A 24,539-nucleotide genomic window follows, 5' to 3' on the forward strand; every position below is an offset into this window, starting at 1 on the left:
AACCCAAACTGAGGGAAAGCTAGAAATGAAGTTTAGGAACTTGAAAACTCAAACTGAGGGAAAGCTAGAAATGAAGTTTAGGAACTTGAAAACCCAAACCGAGGGAAAGCTAGAAATAAAGCTTAAGAACTTGAAAAGAAACCTCTGAGGCAAGCTTCACTAGCAGAATATAAGAGACGGAAGAAAGAATCTCAGACATTGAGGAAAAGGTAGAAGAAATGGATGCCTTGGTCAAAGAAAATGTTAAGTCTACCAGGGAATCTGGAATAGTATGAAAAAACCAAATCTACAATAAGAATAGAGGAAAGAGAAGAAAGCCAGGTCAAAAGCTCAGAAAATATTTTCCACAAAATAACAGCAGAAAATCTCCCCAACCTGAAGGAGGTGTTGTCTGTCAGGTATAAGAAGCACACAGAACACCAAATAGAACAGACAGAAAAAGAAGCTTCCCACAACACATAGTAATCAAAATACTAAGTGTACAGAACGATGAAAGAATATTAAAAGCTGCAAGGGAAAAAGACCAAATAATATATAAAGGCAGACCTGACTTCTGAATGGAGATTTTAAAAGCCAGAAAGGCCTGGATAGATATTTATACATGGCCCTAGACTACTATACCCAGCAAAACTTTCAACCACAATAGATGAAGGAAGAAAGGCACTCAACTAACTCTAAAAGCAAATTTAAGCAGTGTTTATCTACAAACCCAGCTCTAAACAGAATACTTCGCCCCTTTTATTTTATTGCCACTAAGCATAACCATTACACATTACAGACCCAGGCGAAGAAGAAATCATTAGCATTTATATGCTAATGATATGCTAAAGTCTAATAACAGCACATTAATTTACAGACACAAGATAAACTTGTAAGACTTACAATAAAGTTAACACATTAATGTCAAATAATAAGATGGCAGCTTCACAGAAAACTTTACCTATTATTCATGGAGTAAAATATAATTCATATTTCTGGGTTTACAAATGTTACCTTTATCTAATATCTACACTTCAAATCCACATTAGTCAAGAAAACACAGAAAAAAGACATGGAATATACATACATACCACATTTTCTTTTTAAACTTTTAAAAAATACCTTAAGCTTTAAATTATTAACAGAACATTCTCAAAAACACTTAAGGTCTTTTATTTGGTTTTGCAGACATTAATAAGCTTCAGCATAGCTTAGCAAGTTGTGGATTTCCTAGGCTATTTCAGCAAGACTAGGGGTTTACAGTACAGCATACTATTAATTTGGCTAAAGCAAAAATATGGAAAGTACTAGCTGTAAGGCCACTATGCAGGAATGAGTCAGTGTGTAAGAAAGCCTGCTCAACTTTGTTAAATCTACTTGCCTGAGTTGCTATGAATTCTGCCCATATGTAGAAACGAGATGCACAAAGGTACCAGGGTTTATCATTTAAATGCCAAAAATCTACTGTTATTAATTCTAAACAATGATTCAATGCCATCAGACAACAGTCATCATGATGGATTATTACAAAATAAGTAGGCAGGTAGCATTAGCACTTAGACCCCCACGTTAGCAAATTTATGGAAGAGAGCTGTTCTTATTACCTGCCCTTCAAGTTCTCAAGTTCCCTGTGATGCAACATGCTCCGCATGTGTTCGTCCATCTCCTTCAAAACAACAAAACAAAGCAAGTTAACCAAGGGGACTGCTGGGAATGGGTGGGTGGAGTTCCTCTGTAGATACGCAATTAACAATCTGGATTCAAACTTCCTGAGCCAAAAAATTTTGTGATTACTTTTCTCAATTTAAAATCAACATTGGTTCCACAATAAATAATTATCTGGCTGTATTTCATGCTTAATTTTGTTTTGTGGGGTGGGATCTCAGCCCAGGTAGCCCCTGAACTCATTATGTAGTTGAGAATGACCTTGAATTCCTGGTCCTCCTACCTCCATCTCCAGCGCTAGGATTATAGGTGCACATCACCACAGCTGGCTACCATTTTTAAAAAGTAACTTTTAGGTATTTTAAGTGGTTTCCCAAAATGGTTAGACGTATTGGCCTTAGAAGGGAAAAGACTTTCTTTTAAAGGTTTATGTATTTATTATATACACAGTAGTCTACCTTCATGTATGCCTGCATGTCAGAAGGGAGCACCAGATCTCATTATAGATAGTTGTGAGCTGCTGGGAATTGAACTCAGGACCTCTGGAAGAGCAGCCAGTGCTCTTAACCTCTGAGCCATCTCTCCACCCCACCCACACCCCCACCACACTCCCCCCCCCCCCCCCCCCGCCAAGGGAAGACTTAGGAATGAATAATACAGGTTAGATTCTATATCATTATAAAGAATGTACTAGAGTTTGTGGGGAGGGTAGCAGTCAGGTGTGGTATTCATGCTGTAATCTCAGCACTTGGTGAAAGCCCCACAACCTACTCATCATACCACCAGGGATCACCAGTCCCAGCACTTGGGAAGAAAAGGCAGAACCACTGCCAGTTTGAAGCCAGCCTAATCTACACAGGGAGTTCTAGTTCATCCAGGTCTATATAAAAACACCAAAGAACGAGCAAGAGGATGGCCCGGCAGGTCAGGGCACTTGCCACTGAGCCTGATGACCCAAGTTTGATCCTTGGAGGTCACATGGTGAAAGGAGAGAGCCTATCTTCACATGCACACTATGGTATACAAGTGCACAAACATGCACATGCAGGCACACAAATGGACACACACACACACACATAGACACAAAATGTTTTTACAAGTCTTTCAAATCACTTAGCTTCTAAAACTATTTGGCTACTTTATGTTTATGTGGTACATGTATATGTTCATGTTGGTGTGCAATGTGCATTTACACACACACACACACACACACACACACACAATACATATAAGTGTATGTGATTGTGGAAGTCAAAGGCCAATATTGGACTTTTTCTTAATTGCTTTCTACCTCATTTTTAATTTTTTAAAGTGTGTGTACATGAGTGTGCATGCATGTGAATGCAGGTGTGTGTTTAGGCTAGAGGATCCCCTAGAGCTGGAGTTAAGGTGATTATAAGCTGCTCAACATGAGTGCCTGGAACCAAACTTGGGTCCTCTGCAAGAACAGTATGTGCTCTTAACCACTGAGCCATCATCTCTCCAGGCCCTCCACCTTATTGAGATGATGTCTCTCAATAAAATGAAAGCTTACTAATTCAGCTAAGCTGCTGGCCAGTCTCTGTGCTGAGATTGTAGATGTATCCTGCTGTCACTGGTTTTCTGTGTGTTAGGGATCCAGATTCAGGCCCTTGTGTTTGCATCGGAAGCACTTTACTGACTGGGACATCTCTTGAGTCCCTATCTGTTTACTTTTATCTACATTCTTTCCTTACTCAAATGAAAGTTTCTCAAGAATAAGATTCTTATTTAAGGCCTGGCATATAAATTGTTAATAAACATTTGTTGAGACTGGATGATGGTGGTGCATGCCTTTAATCCCAGCACTCAGGAGGCAGAGGCAGGCAGATCTCTGTGAGTTCAAGGCCAGCATGGTCTACAGAGATCGCTGTTACACAGAGAAATGAAAAACCAAAAACAAAGAAACAAAAAACAACAACAAAAAAACCCCACATTTGCTGAATGAATATGGCTGTTTTTAGGTATTAAAAAATAAAGCCAAAAAAAAAAAGCCTCTCTTGGAGCTGAAGAGATGGTTCAGTGGCTAAAAGCACTGGTTACTCTTCCAGCACCCACAGGGCACCGCACAACCATCTATAACTCCAGTCCCAGAGGATCTGGTGCCTTCTTCTGGCATCCTCGGAAACCACGTGCACATGGTGCACAGATATACACCCAGGCAAAACACTTACCTATATAAAATAAATAAAAATCTCAAAAACTTTAAAAAGTAAACGAATAAAGCATCTCTATGGAGGTTTTTTAAAACACACACACACACACACACACACTTACTTTAAGGAGTTAGAGACATGGCTCAGCAGTTAAGAGCATTTGTTGCTCTTACAGAGGCCCAGGTGGGTTCCCAGAACCTTCAAGGGCCCTCACAACTCTCTACAACTTCAGTTCAGAGGATCTGGCTCCCCGTTCTGGCCTCAGTAGGCACCAGGCATGCATTCAGTGCACAAACATACATTCAGGGAAAGCACGCAGAGACATCAAATAAAAATAATTAAGTCTTTAATAAACAACACTTTGAATGTGGCTGGGCACAATGGTGCATACCTGGACCCACACTCAGAAGGTCAAGGCAGGTGGACCTGAGTCCAGAGACAGCCTTGGTTATAAACCAGAGCCAGGAGGGGACAAGAAGGACCAAGACTTTGCACATAGCAATTCACTCATGGCTCTACTCTGACTACCCACTTTTCAATTGCCTCAACTGGTTTAGTTGGGCTTCATGAAAATATTAAACCTCTGCAAGGTTCTGTGTCCATTTTACCTTTAGTAGAAGCTATCACTAGAACGTATGCACACAGCTGGGCATGGTGGCAGACACCTGTAATCCTCAGGAGACAGGATGGCAAGTTTAAGAACAGCTTGGTAGCTACACACCAAAACCCAAAAAGGTACATACATTCAATTTAAAGAGTTGTAAACATTTCATGTATAATTAGAGAATGGCTGCTTACATATACAGTTAATAAACAGCTACAACTCAACTGACTATCATGGGCTATATTCTGTGTTGACTCAAACACTTTCCCATTTAAACCACAAAATATTACAAAGTGTTAACTTCGTAAGTACTCAAGGATGCAAAGAAGTTAACTCCTATATTCACAGGTATTCCTCAAGTGCTTATTATGCCCTCCATACAGAGCTGGGCACTGAAGAAGTAAATGTGAAAATCAAGTGGTTAAACTCAAATCCAGGAAGAGCTAACACCAAGCATCATGTTATAATGTAAGCACCTAACGCACTTCTTCATCATACACAGTTTGTCAGAGTCAGTATAACTACTCCACAGGCCATTATTGCTTTATCTTCTCTAGTGTGATAAAGAGGACAGCTGTTAAAAACACTTCCTTTAAGTGGTGATCTTACTGGAGTGTTTCCTCACTATCTCTACAAAAGCTTCATCTGGACAGAGCTTTACAAGTGAGCCTTTCTAGCTGTAAGTGATTGCCATCAATTAGAACAAAACATATGAAAACCCAGGCAAGTTAAAGACAGAATATAGAATTTAAAACTCCATCAATAACCAGTCAAGGTGACACCAGCAATCTCAGTACTCAGGGGGAAGATAGGGAGATCCCTGAAAGATCCTCCCTCCTGCCTCTGCTCCCAAGTACTGGAATTAGAGGTGTGCATTACTACCCTTGGCTGCACTGTACTTTTCTTGAGCCTGAACACACACAAAAAAATCAAATACATATAATAAATGTACTATTTGTTAAACATCTGTGAACTAAAAAGTGCATGATTTGTGGACTGAGGCTATAACTCGAGAGGTAGAGTGTTTGCCTAGTACATATGGAGTCCCTGGGGTAGACAACACAAAGGGAAACTTCAGAAAGTAATAAAATCTCAATTACCTAAATTGTATGATATTTTCTCCTTAACTGATTGCTAACTAAAGTTCTCTATATCATTTACCCTTGAGTACCCTAAATTCTGGGTAGAGATTAATATACAGTTACTGGCTTTTTGAGACAGTAATGAAAAAAATACTCATGGAATGAGACTAATTTGGGGGGAAAGCATAAATAAGATGCTGTTAAAGCTGGGCGGTGGTGGCACACACCTTTAATCCCAGCACTCGGGAGGCAGAGCCAGGTGGATTTCTGTGAGTTTGAAGCCAGCCTGGGCTACCAAGTGAGTTCCAGGAAAAGGTGCAAAGCTACACAGAGAAACCCTGTCTTGAAAAACCAAAAAAAAAAAAAAAAAAAAAAAAAAGATGCTGTTAAAATGTTTTCACCCAGGGCTGGGAATTGATTACAGCTTAGCTGGTCGAATGCCTGCCTAACACGCAGAGACTGCACAGGCAGTTTGACAGCACACCTGTAATCCCAGCGTTTGGGAGACAAAGGCAGGTGGAGCACCACAGTTTGAGGTCAGAGTACAAGGAATGTTCTAGGATTGCAGAGCAAAACAAAAAATAAAATTGTAACAACTTAAATTTCTAAATATCAAGTTTTAACTAATTTTAATATGTCATCAAAAATGAACTGGCCATAAATCACGGGGTGCTCTCTCTTCGTTGTTACCTTTTTTGAGCCGTACACAATGTGGCACAATATGCATTTTCGTTCTCGGACCATAGTGACCAGATCTGAAGCACTCAATGTCAACCTGTAATGAGGAAGTAACATTTAGTAACCTTTGCAAAGATCATCTTTAATTCACTTTTCACTCTGCCTCTCCCTCAATCTTTCAATCTCAACAAATACAATTCCAGCTGTCCAGGTTCCAAGGTTTAAAAAACAAACAGCCAGCGTTGGTGGCGCACACCTTTAATCCCAGCACTTGGGAAGCAGAGGCAGGAGGATCTCTGTGAGTTTGAGGCCAACTTGGTCTATAGAACGAGTTCCAGGACAGCCAAGGCTACACAGAGAAACCCAGTCTTGAAAAAAACCAACCAACCAACCAAACTTAAGGTGTCATCCCTGATCCCCCTCCATACCCCACCTGGCAGATGCTGTCAGTCCTACTGAAATACACTCAGCATTCCTCAGCTCTCACCACCGCTCACTGCTCAGGCACTTAGAGTCTATCATAGCACAGCCTTGTCGTCGTAAGTCCCCACTCCCATTCTTACTCTCTTAGCAGAGCCGAAGAGTCTCAGAATGGGACTGGTTTAAACTTTAAATCATGCCAGGCTAGTAGTGCACGCCTTTAATCCCAGCACTTGTAGGCAGAGGCAGCCAAGTTCCAGGCCAACCAAGGCCACATACTCAGACCCTATATCAAATAAACAAAGATAAAACTTAGGTTATATGATTTCTTTGCCAAGGTCCTTTCCTGTGGCTTCCCACTTCACAGAAAATTCAAAAACTCTTGCCATACCTGCCGATCTGCTTCTCCTCTTACCTACCACACTGATTCCATTTCCTGCCTCCACTCCTGCTCTCAGTATCTGGACAAGCTAGCCCCTTAGACTCATCCATACAGTTTATTAATAAAAAGAGGTTGCTGTCTGCATGAAGAATAGAACTACTCGAAGAATCTTCAGAAATTCCAGAAGCAGGCATTGTGATACATACTTGCATCTATAGCCCTTAGTTCAAGTTCAAGGTCAGCTTGAGCTACCTAACACTGGAGTCCACTTCAAACATCAATGTCAGAATGTCCCCCAGATATTTATCATGTGGCTCAAGTTGAAAGTACCTGTTAGTTTCAAGAGCTGTATTTAAAACACTGTCATCCAATTTTATTAAGACAATCTGAGAAGTAAACCCAGGATGTCTGATAGTAGATCCGACCTTCCTAACCTCACGAAAGGGAGATCTTTGATCTTTACATACTGTATCTCTTAATATTCAGAACAATAAACTCAATAGAACTGAAGGAACTTCTATAAGTGAACCTTTATAAGTGAATGCAGACTCCAAGTGACAATATGTTGTAAAATACTCAAGATTTTAACGTGTGTGTGTGTGTGTGTGTGTGTGTGTGTGTGTGTGTGTGTATGTGAGGGGGGCCTACAGCAAGATGAGGAGCAGTAATTAAGCTAAAATCCCTTTCTGGAATCCCACAGGCAATTCCCTATGTCTTCACATTAACCCTGACAAAAATGAATGGATTTCAGTTGAAATGGGACAATTAGGAAACCACAGAACAAATTTCTGCCTCTACCCCTAGGTTGCCTGGACAAACTGACACTTTTGGGAGGGCCTCACTTTGCAGAGTGGGTCTCAATAAAAAAAATTACATGGCCTCTAGCTAAGGAAGATACTTTAGTACACAGAGTACCCCTATAATGAGACAGGAGGCAGAGGTCTGCAGGCCAGATAGTCTGGCTTATAGAGCAAAAAGACCCTGTCTCAAAAAGGGTGGGAAGACAAGACAGACATGGAGAAGATGTCTAATGATCTCCATATGGTGCATACCCACACCGCCACCCATGAGTAAGCACTCAGACACAAATACCCTTTCTGCAAAAAAGAACATAAAAATCTTTAATTGATGTTTTTCTTCTTTTAATTTTAATTTAATGTACCTTTAAGTATTTTGAAGCTGGTAACATGTTACAAATACGTTTATGATTATGTTTGCCCCAATAATTGATCTTTTAAAAGATTTTTAATTATATGTACTTGTGTATCTGTGTTGGGGTACGTGCATGTGAGTGCAAATATTGGTGGGGCCCAGAAGATGTCAGATTCTCTACAGCTGGAGTTAGAGTCAGTGAGCTACCCGAAGTGGGTGCTGGGAACTAAATTTGGATCCTCTGTAGGAGTAGTAAGTGTTATCCCTCTCTCATCAATCTTCTGCAAACTGCTGACCAATGTCAGTTCAACCACTCAGGATGGGAAATGATGATGCCACTTCAAACAGCCTCAGCCTTTAGCACCACTTGGAACAGGAGTGGAAATGGGGTCTGCTGTGGATCTCAGCATCTGGGTTGGAATCTGATCAACAGACTTTTTTTGAAAGAGGGTCTCATGTACGCCAGGCTGGCTGAGAACTCTTTCTGCAGACGATCTGGCACCTGTCACCACCTCCCAAATGCTGGGATTACAGGAGTATACCAGCACACTAGGCTTTAGACTTTTGTTTATGTACTAGTTACAGTACCCAGTTCCACACAATATCAGGGCACATGCTCTACCACTGAGCTACATCTCCAAAGATGAACAATTTCCCAAAAGGGTTTGATAATGTACAAATTATGGGTGGCTTTTCTATATCTGTGTTTTCTTTTTTGAGACTGGGTCTCTCTACATAGCCCAAGCTGGTCTGGAACTTCCAATTCTCCTGCCTCAGCCTGGGATTACAGATGTGTGCCACCACACCTGTCTCCCTAACCCCTGGTCAATACATGTTATGATGCATCCTGGGGGCCATGGAGACCGGTGGAAAATTACAGCATTTTCGTGGTCCATGCAGACTGAGGTCTAACCTAATCTAAGGGTGGGGGTGGGGGGCAACTGTATCAGAATGCCTCAGAGCAGAGGAGGGAAACAAAGGGACCAAAGCTGACAGCAGCCTCTGAAGCAGTGGTCGCTGACCAAAAGCTTTCATTGTGGCTGGAGAGATGGTCCACTTGCAGAGGACCCAAGCTCAATCCTTGCACCCATGTCAAGCACCTCACAATCACCTGCAACTCCAGTTCCATGGGCATCCAACACTTTTGGCTTCCACAGGCACCTGTACTCACAAGCACATGTCCACACTCAAACACTTAAACATAATGAAATAAGCTTAAAAAAAAAAGCTTCCAGAGACAGCTCAGTAGTTAAGAGGGTGAAAGCACCAACTACTCCTCCAGGGGACCCAGGTTCAATTCCCAGCACCCACATGGCGGCTCACAAGTGTCTGTAACTCCAGTTCCAAGGGATCCGAAGCCCTCTTCTGGCCTCGGTGGGTGCCAGGCATGCATGTGGTGCACAGACATACATGAAGACAAAATACCCATGAACTTAAAACTAAACAAAGATTTTTTAAAAAGCTTCCAACATTTGTATTTTACATGGAGATGTAGCAGCTTTGACAGATGTGCTACACATCCTGCCATTAGGGTTGAAATACATGTCTTGATATAATTGGGAAAAGTGCCTTTTACCTCCTTTAAACCTTTCGCCTTTTTCCTCTGGCCGCTCAGCTAATATGGATGAACATAGATCTTTGTCTTCTCCTCTACACTATGAATGATGTTATTTGGGTCAGAAAAAAAATATTTTTGAGGTTATGAATATAACTTAGTGGTAAAGTGCTTGCTTGCCTACTATGTACCAAATTCTGGTTTTGATCCCTAGCACTGCAGAAATAAAATAATGTGGACAGAGGAAGCAGCTCAGTAGTAAAGGGCTTGCCTGGATCAGTAGGCCCATGGCTCCACCCTTAACAGATACCTTTTACCCACTTTTTATTGTAAATAAAGATCCTATACCCCCTCATCCTTCCTAGAATGAAGTGCAAACTATACTTCTGCCTTAGTCATTGTTCTATTACTGTGAAGAGACACCATGACCAAGGCAACTCGAAAGCCAGAGTCTAGCATGGGCTTTTGAAACTGCAAAGCCCACCCCCAGTGACGTACTTCCTCCAACAAGGCCACCCCTCCTAATCCGTCAAAAGTTCCACTCCCTGGTGACTAAGCATTCAAATAGATGAGCCTATGGGGACCATTCTTATTCAGCCACCACAACTTCCTACTGCACATATAAAATTTAAAACATCAACATAATGTGCTAATTAAAATAAAAGAAGAAAGATAAATGTGATTTACTACAAAATATGTACTTCAATATATAAATTCTTGGGCATGACTTTATTAGAAAACACAAAATTATGAATGTAGCAACTATAAAAACAGACTGATATTGAATGTATTACTGATTAAAATACCATGAATAGCACTTGCTGTTTATATGATTTTCAAAATACCATAGTAACCAACCCTTGATGGTCTTTCTGAGCTAAACAAGCACAGCTGGGGTGGTGAAATGGTTCAGTGAGTAAAGGCACTTGATGCCAAGCCTGACGCCCTGACTTCAATCTCTAGGATACCACACAGTACAAGGAAAGAACCAACTCCCACAGATTGTCCTCTGACTTCCACACATGCACTGCAGCACACATGTGTACATACATAAGTAAAAGAAAAAAGGTTAAAATGGATGATCATCTTAAAACAGGCTTGGTGACACACACTAGTAATCCCAGCACCAGGGAGGCTGAGGCAAGAGGGTCACAGGTTTGAGGCTGGCAGTGCTACACAGTAAGACTGTCTCCAAAAACAAACAGCAGAAAAGAAAGCACAAGTACCACTAGAATGACAACTTCCCAATCACTTCCCAGGTTATAAAGCATGGTAGGAAAAAGCACAGACTCTGGAATTAGACAATACCTCATGGGTTTATTCTAAGTAAAGTTAATTTCAAACTTCATTTTTCTTCTTCATAAAAAGGGAACAGTGGTCCAGAATGAGGGAGGCAGAGGCAGATGGCTCTCTGTGAGTTCAATACCAGACAGTAAATTTCAGGCCAACCTGAGATACATAGTGAGACCCTGCCAAATTAAATAAATAACTAAGTAAGTAAATGAGTAAATTAAAAGGAATAGTGGAAATGGAACACAGTGATAGAGAAAATTCTCACATCACTATGTACAGCAACCACAGTCCAGAGCAAGCCCACATCCAGAAGTTGGCCAATGAAAAACGGACTCTATTTGTATGTGTGAGACCATGCCTTCTGTTTTGTTTTGGTATTCTTTGTCTTATTGGTCTTTCTTTTTTGCTTGCTTGTTTTGACTTTATTTATTTATTGGAAAGATATAACATGAAGTTGGGTGGGGAGAATCTGGGAGAAGTGAGGGAAGGGAAAGAATATGTTCAAAATACATTGCAGGAAAAAATTTTACCTAAAAAGTTATCATAGGTTCGGTCAAAAATTAATTTATTGGTCTGGTGAGGAGATGGCTTAGTGGGTAGAGGTGCTTGCCATCAAGCCTTATGATCGGAATATGGTAGCCAAAATCAACACGGGCCAAGGAGAGAACCAAGTAGTCCTCTATCCTCCACACATGCACCACAGGATGTACACACAAACACACAAAATAAACGGAAAAAGATTAAAAATAATAATTTCTTATCATGAGCTTTGCCATTTGGAGATAGTCAATTACATTTTGATAATGAAATACTAAGTGTTAACAGTTTAAAAGGCACAAAAGAGCTGACAAACAATTTCAAAGGGAGACATTCAATTTAACAATGGATGCAAGTTCAAGGCCAGATTTATCTACCTACTGAGTTCAGGCCAGCTACGGCTACAAAGCTAAAAACTATTAACAACAAACAAACCGTGAAGGCTAAATTTTTTTTTTTGAGCGGAGGATCGAACCCAGGGCCTAGCAAGCGCTCTACCACTGAGCTAAATCCCCAACCCAAGGCTAAATTCATCATTAAACCCTAGTCAATCTCAGTATCATTGACAGTGGGAAAACTATAGCACACAGAATGGCAGACATCATCACCAAAGTGTTTAACATGAATCCAAAAGGCAGTATACTCTAGCATCCAGTTTGTGGTAACAAGCTTAGTAATATGTATCACAAGCCTGAATTATTAGCTTTATCTACACAACTTTCCAGGTCTCTTCAACAAATCAAGGGTGAAAAAGCAAGAAAAGTAACTGTTCTATGTTAAAAGAGACATCAAGATACATACTAGCCAAACGCAACACTTAACCTTTAGAGATTGAATCAAATACTGTTTGCTCAAAGAGGAAAGAAAGAAACAATGGGAAAAAAAGAAAAAAGAAAAAAGGGAAAAGAAAAAAATTAAAAGAAGAAGAAAAAAAAGAGGAAAAAAATGAAACAAACAAACAAACAAACAAACAAACAAACAAACACTGTCTGGTCCTGGCAAGCTACTGAAGTCCTAGTTACTCTTGAGGCAAAGGATGAAAACAAAAGTCAAGCCGGGTGGTGGCATAAGCCTTTAATCCCAGCACTTTGGAGGCAGAGCCAGATGGATCTCTGTGAGTTCGAGGCCAGCCTGGTCTACAGAGCGAGATTCAAGACAGGCTCAAAGCTACACAGAGAAGCCCTGTCTCGAAGAAAAAACAAAACAAAACAAAAAAAGAAAAAGAAAAAGAAAAAAAAGAAAACAAAATTCAAGACCAGCCTGGGCAAGGCAGAGACCTACCCACATCTCAAAAGGAAGAAATGGAGAAAGTGGATCAGTGATAGAGTGCTTGCCTTATACGTCGTATTCATTTTATTGCTTCAAGACCTAGAAACACACAGACACACACACACATTTTTGTTTGGTTGGTTTGGTTTTTCGAGACAAGGTTACTCTGTGTATAGCCTTGGCTGCCCTGGGAACCTGCTCTGTAGACCAGGCTGGCCATGAACTCAGAGATCTGACTGCCTCTGCCTTCCCAGTGCTGGGATTAAAGGCCCACACTACCACTGCCCAGCAACACCAGTACTTTTTAAAACAAAAAATAGACAAGCCAGGTATGGTGGTGCTCACTTGTAATTTCAGCACTTGGGAGGTATGTAAAGATTGGAGAATCAAGACTGGACTGCCTCATTACATAGATGAGAGCCCAGCCTCAGCTTCCTGAAACCCTGTCTCAAAAAAAGAGTACTGAGTAATACAGATAGGGATAAAATACAGAACTGAGAATACAGTTCACTGGTAGCATACTTGCTTAGAAAGGTGAGACCCTATATTCAGTTCTCAGCAGTTCAAAACAAACCATAAACAAGAGTATAGCAAATTTTAGTAACATATTAAAATCCAGTGACAGGCTGGAGAGGTTAAAAGCACTTGCTGCCCTTGCAAAGGTCGCAGGATCTGTTCTGAGTACCCACATGTTACTTCATAACCATCAGCAACTCTAGTTCCAGGGGATCTGAAATCCTCTTCTGGCCTCTGTAGGCTCTGGTACATGTTGTACATACATACATACATACATACATACATACATTCACACACACACAGATGCAAAACACTCATAAACATAAAAGAAAACAATCTTTAAAATTCAAGTGAAAGAGAGCCTGGAGAGATGGCTCAGCAGTTCAGAGCACCAGCAGCTCTTCCAAAAGACCTGGGTTTGAGTCCCAGCACCCATATGGTGGCACACAACCACCTGTAACTCCAGTTCCAGGGGATCTGATGCCCTCTTCTGGCCTCTGCAGGTACTGGGCACAAATGTGGTACACAGGCATACATACAGGCTAACCATAAATTAATCTGAGTGAGTTTATCTTTTTCTGGTCATTTACAACTTTTTGTAATTAAAAACATGAAAAAGCTTAGGGTTGAAGAATGTAGCTCAGTAGGAGACCGCTTGATTAACTTGCAAAAAAAAATCTCAGATTGTGAAACTGAAACTCTGGAACCACTGAACAATAGATTCTCACTTCTGCCATCCATCCCGACAGACATTCTACACTTTCAGTTGATTCTGACTGCTTTCCACAGACACTCCATGTCCTTATATGCAAAACAGATGTGTATATGTATATACACTTAAAATTGGCACGATTGCTCACCTTCTTGACACCATAACTTTAACACTGTAAAAAGAGTATTTTGGAAATCACTCAACATTAGTACAGAGAGTTGGTTCATTCTAACAAATGCACAAATTTAATAAGTCCTCTGATATAAACCTGGGAACGCCTATTTTTTGATAGTTTCAGATTACAACAACAACAACAGACTGCAAGCTTTGAGTGGGCAACTCTGCATCCTAGTTATACAGTTAGAGTAATCATCTGTAACGTGTCTGTTTAGAGCTCTTACCACCGGACACACAAATACTAAACTTCCCTTTTGGTAAGTAACCCAATTACAAAACACAGTCTGTAGAGTTCTCCCTGTGTCATCCTAGGGCTCAGAACCACTCAATCAATGTTCCTTGCTTTTCTCATAGACTAGCCTTGAATTTGTTCTAATCTGGATGTACAATAACTACCATGGTTTTTCTTTTTAAAATACTTTCCTTTCTGTCAAAGCAATTTGTTTCTGAACTAGCTTGATGAAATTGCTTCACACCTTTCCTCTTTCTTGGCTGTTCTGAAGCTCTCTTCAAAATCTATCTCGACACTTCTTCTAGTTAAAAGCTAAGATGGGCACATACCTGTAATTCCAGCACTCTGTGACTAAACTCAGGATCTCAAGTCAAGGCCAGTCTGGGCTATATAAGCCAGATTCTGTCTCAAAAATAAGAATCAAAACAAAACCTACTGTTTGCTAGACCACTGGGTTAACTTCAGTTCGCTTTCCAAACAGGAGTGCTTAGAACATCTACCTTGGTATAACAGAAAAATAGGAGTGTTGCAGAAATTCTAAAATGGTGTTATAATAAAAAACCTGGAAACAGATATTGGGGTAAATGCTGAAAGATCAGAGAGACAAAGGAACAAGCCACGGCTACTTCTCACCTCACCAACTTCACGAATCCTCTGACTGAATGTCTCTGAGTCCTCAGCAAAAGGAGTCCAGTCGAAAAGGGCTTCAGAAGAAAAAGTGACTTAGTTCCTGTCTCCTCATGCCTTGTATACCTTTCTCCACCCAGTCATATTACTTCCTTCCTAGTTCTGGGATTAAAGGCGTGTGATTCCCAAGTACTGGGATTAAAGGTGTATGCCACCACTGCCTGGTTGTTTCTCTCCTAGACTAAATCAATCTCTTGTAGTCCAGGGTAGCTTTGACTTCACAGAGATCCAGACAGATCTTTTTGCCTCCTGAGTGCTAGGATTAAAGGTGTGTGCCACCACTGCCTGGCCTCTATGTTTAATCTAGTGGCTTGTTCTGTTCTCTGATCTTCAGGCAAATTTTATTAGGGTACAACAAAATATCACCACAGATGAGCTTTGCTATCACCTTTGAGGAAGTTCATTAGTCCACGCATGTAAACTTAAGCAAATCACCATCAGCATCTCAGCAACCTGAGAAGAGCTAATGAAAAATCATCAATTATCGCGTTAAATTTCTGTGACACACCTGGATGTAGTGAGTACGAGCACGGTGGGTGCTAAGTTAACCCTAGTTGAATCTGATGATCCACTCTTCCATTCTTAGCCAAACTTGAGAATAGAGATTCCCCCATGGGGTTTTAGACCGAAAGTGGCTCTTATTTAGTATTAAATGGTATCTGCGTTTTGAATCACCTCAATATAATCCATTATGACGGCTATAGCTCCAATCTGCTAAGAGAAGAATTTCCCTAACTGGTTCCAAGATGTTAAAGAAAAAAAAAAAAAAAACCCAAAACGAACAAAACATTGAAATCTCGAACGTCCCCAACAAGATGGCTTATTTTACTCTCAAAGAGGACTACATTGAACAGACTGGAGTGGGAGGCGGTGCAAGCATCTCCTCTCCATAATTACAAACCGAGATTGTACTAAATATTAAATGGACACACAGCGTTCCACTAGTTGCTGGTACATTACTAAGACGCTTCCCAACAGCAGAGACCTCAAAAGCAGAAAAAAAGAGGCGAGACTGTCAGTCTTGAGGCGGAGAGGTGGTCCTGGCCTGAAACCCGCAGCCTTTAAACACCAAACTAAGGCTGAGATTCCTCCCAGACCCTAGGCCGACAGAGGTCAGGGCCTGTCCCAGAGGTCAAAGACCTGGAGCCACGAGTCCAGCCTGAGGGGCTGCGAGCAGAATCGGACCGCCCCTGTGAGAATCTGTACCCTGAAGCCAGGTGCACCGCTCGCCCGTAAACTCGAAACCCACGCGGGTCAGAAGAGGCACCGTGGCGTGGCTTGCGTGCAGGCGCAGCCCCGCCACCTGACCCAGGGGCAGACCATCCGACCATCGGCCTCCGACACACCCAACCAGGCCGGGCCCTCCATACTCACACTCACAGCCCGTCCTTCCTACGCCATGAGGCCGCCGAGGGCCCGGAGAGGGAGCTCCCAAAGGCTCCCTGTGCCTCCGGTCCGGCGGCGGCCTGGGACCCGCTCCCCGCCGGGCACTGACGCCGCCGCCGCCGCCGCCAGCGCGCAAGCGCACGCAGCCCGGCGCGCTCCTCTCCCCCCCACCCAATCCGCCCCTTTCAACCATCTAGCTTTATTTGAACCTAAGAAGTGAACAACGGACACCGGGCGAGAGGCCTTAAGCAAAACACAAGAACCGAGGTAGGTCCCTTTGCACAAACCTGTCCGCTGCACCTCCTTTTCATTCAGCCTTTTTTTTTTTTAAATTCTCCTAGCTCTTTCTGGGCTTTCCCACCATACTTCTTAAGCCCTCCACCATAAGCTGTGTGACACTGTCTTGACTAAATTTCAAAACTATTCCTTCCTTGTGAAACTTTTGAACAGACCCCAAGTTAGACATGGTAGCTCACTCCATATTCTGGGGCTTGAGAGAAGAGGGTCAACGCGAGTTCAAGGCTAGCCAGGGCTACATAGTTCCTGGGCTACAAAGTGAAACTATGTCTCAACAAAAACAGAACTAAATTTAAATCTTAACCTAACTAGTAATTATTTATTTTCATTTTGTTTTGTTTTTCGAGACAAGGTTTCTCTGTGTATCCCTGGCTGTCCTGGAACTTGCACTGTATACCAGGGTGGCCCCTAAAACTCAGAAATCCATCTGCTAATCCGAGTGCTGGGATTATCTGGGATCAAAGATGTGTGTCACTACTGCCCGGCGATAATTTTTGACTTCAGGTAAAAAGTGATGTTTTCTTGGAATGTCAGTTTTTAGGATGTTTTGATTTATTATTAAATTGTGATCAGCCCTGCTCTTTTGGGATCCTGTTATAGTGATTGTAATAAACAGTTACATTGTAATGAGCAGTGCTACATCTATATGATTGAAACCACAATAACAACTCCATTTAAGAAAACTATCACAGCTGGGAGTGGTGATGCTGGCCTTTAATCCCAGCACCTGGAAGGCAGAGGCAGGTGGATCTCTATAAACTTGAGGCCAGGCTGGTCTACAGAGTGAGTTCCAGGACAGCCAAGGCTACACAGAGAACCCTGTCTCGAGAAAAAAAAAAAAGAAAGGAAGGAAGGAAGGGAGGAAGGAAGGAAGAAAACTACCAAAGCTTTAAATCAAAATAAACAGCTACCTTGATTTATGTATGAATCCAGATTCCTTCTAAAGGTTTAGAGAATTCTTGCAGTTGTGTATTTGTGACATCACAGTCCTTGAAGCATTCAAGGTCTGCTGGACAGCTCTTTCTACCTTCCTTGAAAGGCATGCATGCTACAGAACGGCTTTGCTCTATAAATTCAGAGCCATAGTCCAAGGGAAAGCCAATATGAGTGAGGATCAAAATAACCCTAGAACAGGATTTCACAACTTTAAAACATTAACATTTTGCAGCAAATAATTGTTATCAGTTGCTATTAGTGCATTCTAAGATAATACTCCCTAACTCTTCAGACCCCGCCCAATGTCCCCTGGAAGGCAAAAATTGCCCTTTACTAAGAACTACATTAACATATCCATTACCATCCCAACCCTAAATGAGTTCAGCCATATATTTTCTTCCTCCCTGCCCTTAAGAAGTGATTTGAGAAAGATTAACAAAACAGAAACTGCTTAGTTCATTTCTACAGGCTGTAAACAAGCAGTTTATAGTGCTTAGTTCTCTTCTCTGGTCAGCTTAGTTTATCACATTCTCCAGCCATACCTCCAAGCCCCTCAATTCCCTTGAACTTGCAGCCACCTTTCTAATCAGCAGAGCCTCTGTCTCTTGACTTCTCCAAAAACTTAACTTCCTGTTTCTAAACATACAGGCTTACAGATACATTTTGTCATTATAATTGAGAATAGTCCTCCCTCCCCCAACTCTGTGTGGGTTGGTCTCTCTTCCATGAATGTTCCTTTCTTGTCATTGTCTAGGGGTATTTATTTTTACACCTATTCATTTTTGTCTGTGTGAAGCAACATTCTTGCCATGTGGTGCACATATATGGAGAAGTCAGAGAATCTGCATCTATGTGGGCTCCAGGGATGGAAATCAGGTCCTCAGGCTTGATGGCAACTGCCTTTACCTGATGAACCACCTTGCCAGCCTCAGTCCTATGGGTTTTATTGTTTGAGACATGGTCTCAGGTAACTAATGCTAGCCTCAAAATCACTGTATAGTCAGTGATGACTTTGTACTCTATTTTTTTTATTTTTAAAGATTTATTTATTTATTATGTATACAGCATGTATGACTGCAGGCCAGAAGAGGGCACCAGATCTCATTACAGATGGTTGTGAGCCACCATGTGGTTGCTGGGAATTGAACTCAGGACCTCTGGAAGAGCAGTCAGTGCTCTCAACCTCTGAGCCATCTCTCCAGCCCGACTTTGTACTCTAATCTACCGTCTCATGATGCTGATATTACAGACTTATGCTGCTATCCTAGGTCTCCTATCAGTTTGATTTTTTAAAAAAATTATATTTTATGTGTATGGGTGTTTAGCCTGCATGAATATCTGTGTACCATCCTTGTGCCTGGAGCCTGTGGAGGCCAGAGGAGGGTTTGGATCCCCAGGAACTGGAATCACAGTTGTGAGCTGCCAGGTGGGTGTTGGAAACTGAATTTATGTCCTTTGGAAGAACAGCTATCTCTCCATCCCATGATTTTATTTATTTACTTTTAAGACAAGGTATTACTATATATTCCTGGCAGACTTGGAACTATGTAGACCAGGCTGGCCTCAAACTCACAAAGATCCCATTGTTTCTGCCTCCAGAGTACTGGGATTAAACTCCCATCAGTGGTTTGTGTACTTCACCTCTAACCGTCTCAAAATCTTTATCTAGATTATCACACACATTCTTTTTAAAATTCAATTGTTTTCTCACTTGGGTCTTTTCTCCCATACTCAAGTTTGTCTGTCTTAATTCTAACAAAATAAAAATGAACAAAACACATCATTCCTTCCTTTTCTCTGACAAGGCCAAAGTTTTCAAAAGCATTATATAATCTGTCCCAATTTCTCTCCCCTCTCCAAACTATTGCAAAGTTTGTCAACTATCATCACTCCTCTGTGTTGTTAAATTCAAAAGACATTTCTCAGGCTTCCTCTTCTTTTATCTCTTAGGAAGATGCTATTTCTTGGAAATAGTTTTTATTTCCTAGATTGGCAGCATTTTACTTTACTTCTAGAGGTGCTTGGAAGAATTCTTGGGACAAGTGGTTTAAAACTCTTGAGTAACTCAACGAATTTCTAGGCTCACCATTCCAAAATTTTTTTTTTTAAACCACCCACCCCACCTCTTGGAAATGTGGATGTTGTGTGTTTTTTTTTAAAGATTTATTTATTATGTATACAGTGTTCTGCCTGCATGTATGTCTGCAGGTCAGAAGAGGGCACCAGATCTCATTACAGATGGTTGTGAGCTACCATGCGGTTGCTGGGAATTGAACTCAGGACCTCTGGAAGAGCAATCAGTGCTCTTAACCTCTGAGCCATCTCTCCAGCCCACCATTCCAAAATTTACAAGACCTTCAAAAATCTGGCTCTCTCCCTAGCTTGATTCCCAGCTCTGCTGGCGATGGACTCGGGGATAAGCCTTTCATATGCTAGTCAAGTGCTCTACCTCTCTCCCTTATCCACTGATAGCCCCTAAGCATTCTTCCTCCTCTGCTTGGTGTTGAAATAAGATCTCAGTATGTCGTCAGTCTGGCTTTACACTTCAGAGGTCAGGTGATCTTGCAACCTCAGCCTCCGAAATAGCCTGGGGACTACACAGTGTGAGCTATCACGCGTTCATTTTTCTCTTGACTTAGAAAGTGAAACTTTCTAACAAGAATGAACCTCAAGAAACTTCCAGAAGGCGCCGCGTTGTTCTTGGCATCCGTTGTTCCCACAGCCTGGAAAAAAGCTCTTATTTCTTTGACTTCCGGAGGACCTCCTACTTATCCTTCGTGGCTCTAAGAGTAACTTCCTGCGGCAACCATACAGGCACCCCTCAAAATAAATTTTGTGCGTTGTGGGCAACCCGGAATTCCTGTGCACCGTATTCTGTTCACTGTAGTGTGTTTACGCATCTATTTCCCCGGTTTAGGGAAGGATCGAAACACCCTGTAGGCTTCGGCAATCATTCCAACTTTTCCTCGGCGTTCAAACGCTAAGGTGTCCCGCACACTGCTGCTTTTGGTAAGGATGGTTACGTGAACTCCCCCCACCTTCGGGCGGGAGGGGAACCTGTAAGGTTAATGGGTGAGTTCCCAAGCTCTCCGCCTGCGTGGCAGGAGATTTAACCGCTCTCCCCGGACGGTGATTGGCTCCAGCTGTAGAGGTGTGTCGCCCCGAGGCGCCCGTCGAGTGCGCAGGCGCACAAGTCCTCGGGGCGCCTGCGCGCTAGCTCATACCGGGTCTTATCTAGGAGTGTCGATTCCTCCGAGGCTGGAGAGGAGTGGCGGGAGCAGCCTGGTGAGTCTTCTGGAAAGCGGCTGAGAGAGCTAGCCAGCGGGAAGGATAGTGTGATATCCCGAGGAGAAAGGGTGTGGAGGTGGCTGAATTTTGGTGGGGTCGGACTCGAGGGGAGAAGGGAACTCCGGCCAGTTCTCGGTAGATTGGGCCGAGAACAAGGACGCCAGGCGTTGGCGACCAGCGCGAGCCCAGCACAGGAAGGAAAGCGCAGTGGTGGTGCCCTGGACTTGTGGCTCGACTCCCTATCTCTCACCTCCAGCCTCACGGTGTTGCTCCTTAGTGTTAAACTGCCTGGTGGCCCCCATGAGCACATAGTTTTGAGATAGTTGTTAGAAGGATGGCCCCGAGGCTGGTGGCATTTGCTGACTTCACTGTCTAGGAAAGTCCCTGCTTACCTTGTGGCTTCCCCGCAGGCGCACACCAAGAGTATGGTCAGTCAAAGGACGATTTTTCCCAATTCGGGTTCGAGGTAGTTTGTGTGAGGGAAAAAAAAAAAGTACTGTTAAACTTCTTTCCTTCGTCCTTAATCATTAGTTACTGCACTCTTAGGAAAAGCAAACTGGTGCTAGAGGAAGCGAAGGACATCAGAGTTGAGAAAAGAGAGATCTTTCTTTCCCTTTTGCTGATGGTTATCTGGGTGGGTTTGAACTGGAGGTGGGGATGGTGACTGCAGGAGACTTTAGAAACTGGCGGCTGTTTGACAGCACGTTCTCAGCCTTTCGAAAAGAGTGTAGTTTCTTACTACAAGATGTTATAAGCATTGAAGTCACTTCATCTGCCCTGCCGCCTTCTGAGATGTCCTAGTAAAATGCTAATAGGTTCAGTCATAGCCAGGTAAAAAACGGATCCTGCTCATGTTTTTTTTCCTCTGGGAAAATACTACGCTCAAAACCTGTGAGGCCTCATTTGCTAAAGCACTTAAAAACAAACAAAACAAAACAAAACATGTTCTCACTATGTAGCCCAGGCTGGCCTGGAACTCAGGGACCAGCCAGCCTCTCTGTCCCAAGTGCTGAGATTAAAGACATGCACCACCATGCCCAGCTAGCTTAGGTACTTTGAAATCCAAACTTAAGCTATTTCATAGCAAAGTAAGACATGTTAATATTTCTGTCACTAGCAAAGTTGATGCCCAAAGTACCCATTGCTCACTTGTTATTTGTTCTCTTGGTGAGAGGAAATGAGAAGAAACACGTTCAAGTAGATAATAACAAATAGGAGAAACACTTCTCACTGTGCTCCTGGGACAGGTCATATTGAGGTAAATTAAATGATTAAATAACTTGACTTGTACCTCAGATATTTACCATTCTTGGTAGGACTGTTTGTTTCTTTTGTGGGGGGTTGTTGTTTTTTGTTTGTTTGGTTTTGGTCAGGGTTTCCGCTAGCTTTCCACTTTCTACGCTGTAGCAACCCTCAAGATCAAGTGAGGTTGGGCCAGAATTGGGAGTGGGCGGCTGGAATCTGGGGTGAGAGTCTAATGACACCTCATCCTCTCATTCTATCCGGGAAGGTCAACAGGCCCAATTTTGGGAGTCTTTTTGTGAGTAATCACAGTTGCTCTGATTAAGATGGTAATGATTGTTTATGCTCTGAGGACAGTGTTCCATAATAACATATTTAATAATTATAAGGCAGTATTAAACCTGGGTGCCCTTGCATATGTCTATAATCTCCACTACTTGGAAGGTGAAAGCAGGGGAATTCCGAGTTTCAGGCAGGCATCAGCAATCTCACGAAACCTCGTCTCAAATATAATAATAAAATAAAATAAACTGTATTGAACATTCTGTTCTAGGTACTGTTTTATTTTGGTATTTGGTGCTTGGGGATTAAACCCAGAGCCCCTCCTGCATGCTAAGTACACTTCCTTCTGAGCTGCTTTCCTAGAAATAGGTACTGTTAATACATATTTTGCATAAGTTAACCATGTAACTGGATTTAAGCACGATTCTCATTTAATGAAGAAACTAAAGTATAAGAGATAAGTAAGCAATAGTCAGGATTTGAAAGCATTATGTCAACTGGGTGTTGATAGCTCATGCCTGTAATGCCAACACTTTGGAGGCAGGGGCAGGAGTATTTCTGGGTTTTTGTTGTTATTTGTTTGCTTTACATTTTACTTATCTTTTGTGTGTGGGGGGTGGGAGGTGCACACATATGGTAGTCAGAGCACAGCAAGAGTCCGTTCTTTACTTCCTTCCTGTGGGTCCCAGGGATCAAATTCAGGTCATCAGACTTGACTTCAGGGCTTTTGCCTGCTGAGCCATTTTGAGGGCCCAGATGGCTTCAAGTTTGACACCATCCTGGTCTAAATTGTACCAACTTCTGTCTTAGTTCATTTTTACTGTTGCTGTGACAAAAGACCATGACCAAGGCACCTTCTAGAAGAAAGCATTTATTTGGACTTACAGTTTGACAGAGGGTTAAAGTCATGGCAGGGAGCATGGCAACAGGCAGAGATGGCACGTGAGCAGTAGCTGAGAGATCGTATCTTGAGACCCAACCACCAGGATGAGAAAACTAACTGGGAATAGCATGGGCATTTGAATCCTCAAAGCCTGCCCTCAGTGACAAGTCCTCCAACAAGGCCATACCTTCTAATCCTTTCCAAACTGTCCCACCAACTGGGGACCCAGCATGCAAGTAGATCGAGTCTATGGGGGCCATTCTCATTCAAATCACCATGGTGGCTGTACACACGTCACAGTCAGGGGACAGCTGCAGATTCCTGGGATGGAACTCAGGCTTTCAACTATGTAAGCCAGCACCTTACTCACTGAGCCAGCCCTCTTGCTGGCCCCAGGAACACCATTCTTTAATGTTCTTTGGAATTACTCTTTAGAGACCTCAGCATATACCAATTGCTCTTTTTAGGGTACTCTGGAAACTCCAGAACACATCTAATGTGATGCGTTTTAGGGATAGCTAACATGGTTGTGGGCAATGTTTCAAGTGAGGTGAAGTGTTGACCTTCATCTTTACCTAAACTTGGTATCTGACATACTTAGCCTGCCGGATTGTCGTCTTTCCTAGACAGATGGCAGAGAGCTGCTGGTGCCAGAGTGGTTTTTTTTTCACCTTCCACATGTGCAGTGTGAATGTGACTGCAGTCACACATCTGTCTCCCCTGGATTATACTCAAGTCACTTAGGGTAGAATTGTGGAAATTCCAAAGCTGACAGAAGCTTGTGTTAGACACCAAACAGTTAACTTAAAATATGCACTTCTGTAAAACTGAAGTGTAATTTTTTGGTTCCTCATTTCTAGTGGTTCCTTCTGACTCACTTGATTTTTGTCTTGAGTCATGTGTTTCACTGTACTTTGAAACATGGATGTTTATAATAGATATGATTCTGTGGTGCACTTACATCATGTCATTTGCGTAGTTTGGCGGGGGGTTGTCCCCACATAAGAATGGCTAATGTTATCCACATAGAAGAAGATACAAAAGAAACTAGAGATAGGAAATAAAGGGAGGAACATTATTTTTTGTTTTATATTTTGAGACAGGAGTATGT

The 24,539-nt window shown here is 42.2% G+C and overlaps 2 protein-coding genes across 5 annotated transcripts in view; one reads left to right on the forward strand and one right to left on the reverse strand.

Moving 5' to 3' along the window:
- Positions 1 to 16,631, reverse strand: part of Znf106 (zinc finger protein 106) — a 54,143-nt gene extending 37,512 nt beyond the window's left edge. The window contains exons 1-3 of the mRNA XM_059261214.1: positions 16,489 to 16,631; positions 6,195 to 6,279; positions 1,584 to 1,645 (exon numbers count right to left, since the gene is read on the reverse strand). Of these exons, the coding sequence (XP_059117197.1) occupies positions 1,584 to 1,645; positions 6,195 to 6,248 (116 nt within the window). The 5' untranslated portion in view covers positions 6,249 to 6,279; positions 16,489 to 16,631. The remainder of the gene's footprint in view (positions 1 to 1,583; positions 1,646 to 6,194; positions 6,280 to 16,488) is intronic.
- Positions 16,632 to 16,641: 10 nt separating this feature from the next.
- Positions 16,642 to 24,539, forward strand: part of Snap23 (synaptosome associated protein 23) — a 34,484-nt gene continuing 26,586 nt past the window's right edge. Inside the window, exon 1 of one of the 4 annotated variants that reach the window (XM_059261211.1) lies at positions 16,642 to 16,767. The gene's annotated coding sequence lies outside the window, so the exon portion shown is untranslated. Of the gene's footprint in view, positions 16,768 to 19,138; positions 19,160 to 20,911; positions 21,019 to 24,539 lie in introns of those variants that run through there. The other 3 variants (XM_059261212.1, XM_059261210.1, XM_059261213.1) reach the window with 3 other exon arrangements.

The sequence above is a fragment of the Peromyscus eremicus genome, chromosome 4 (assembly GCF_949786415.1).
Source record: "Peromyscus eremicus chromosome 4, PerEre_H2_v1, whole genome shotgun sequence".
NCBI lineage: Eukaryota > Metazoa > Chordata > Mammalia > Rodentia > Cricetidae > Peromyscus > Peromyscus eremicus.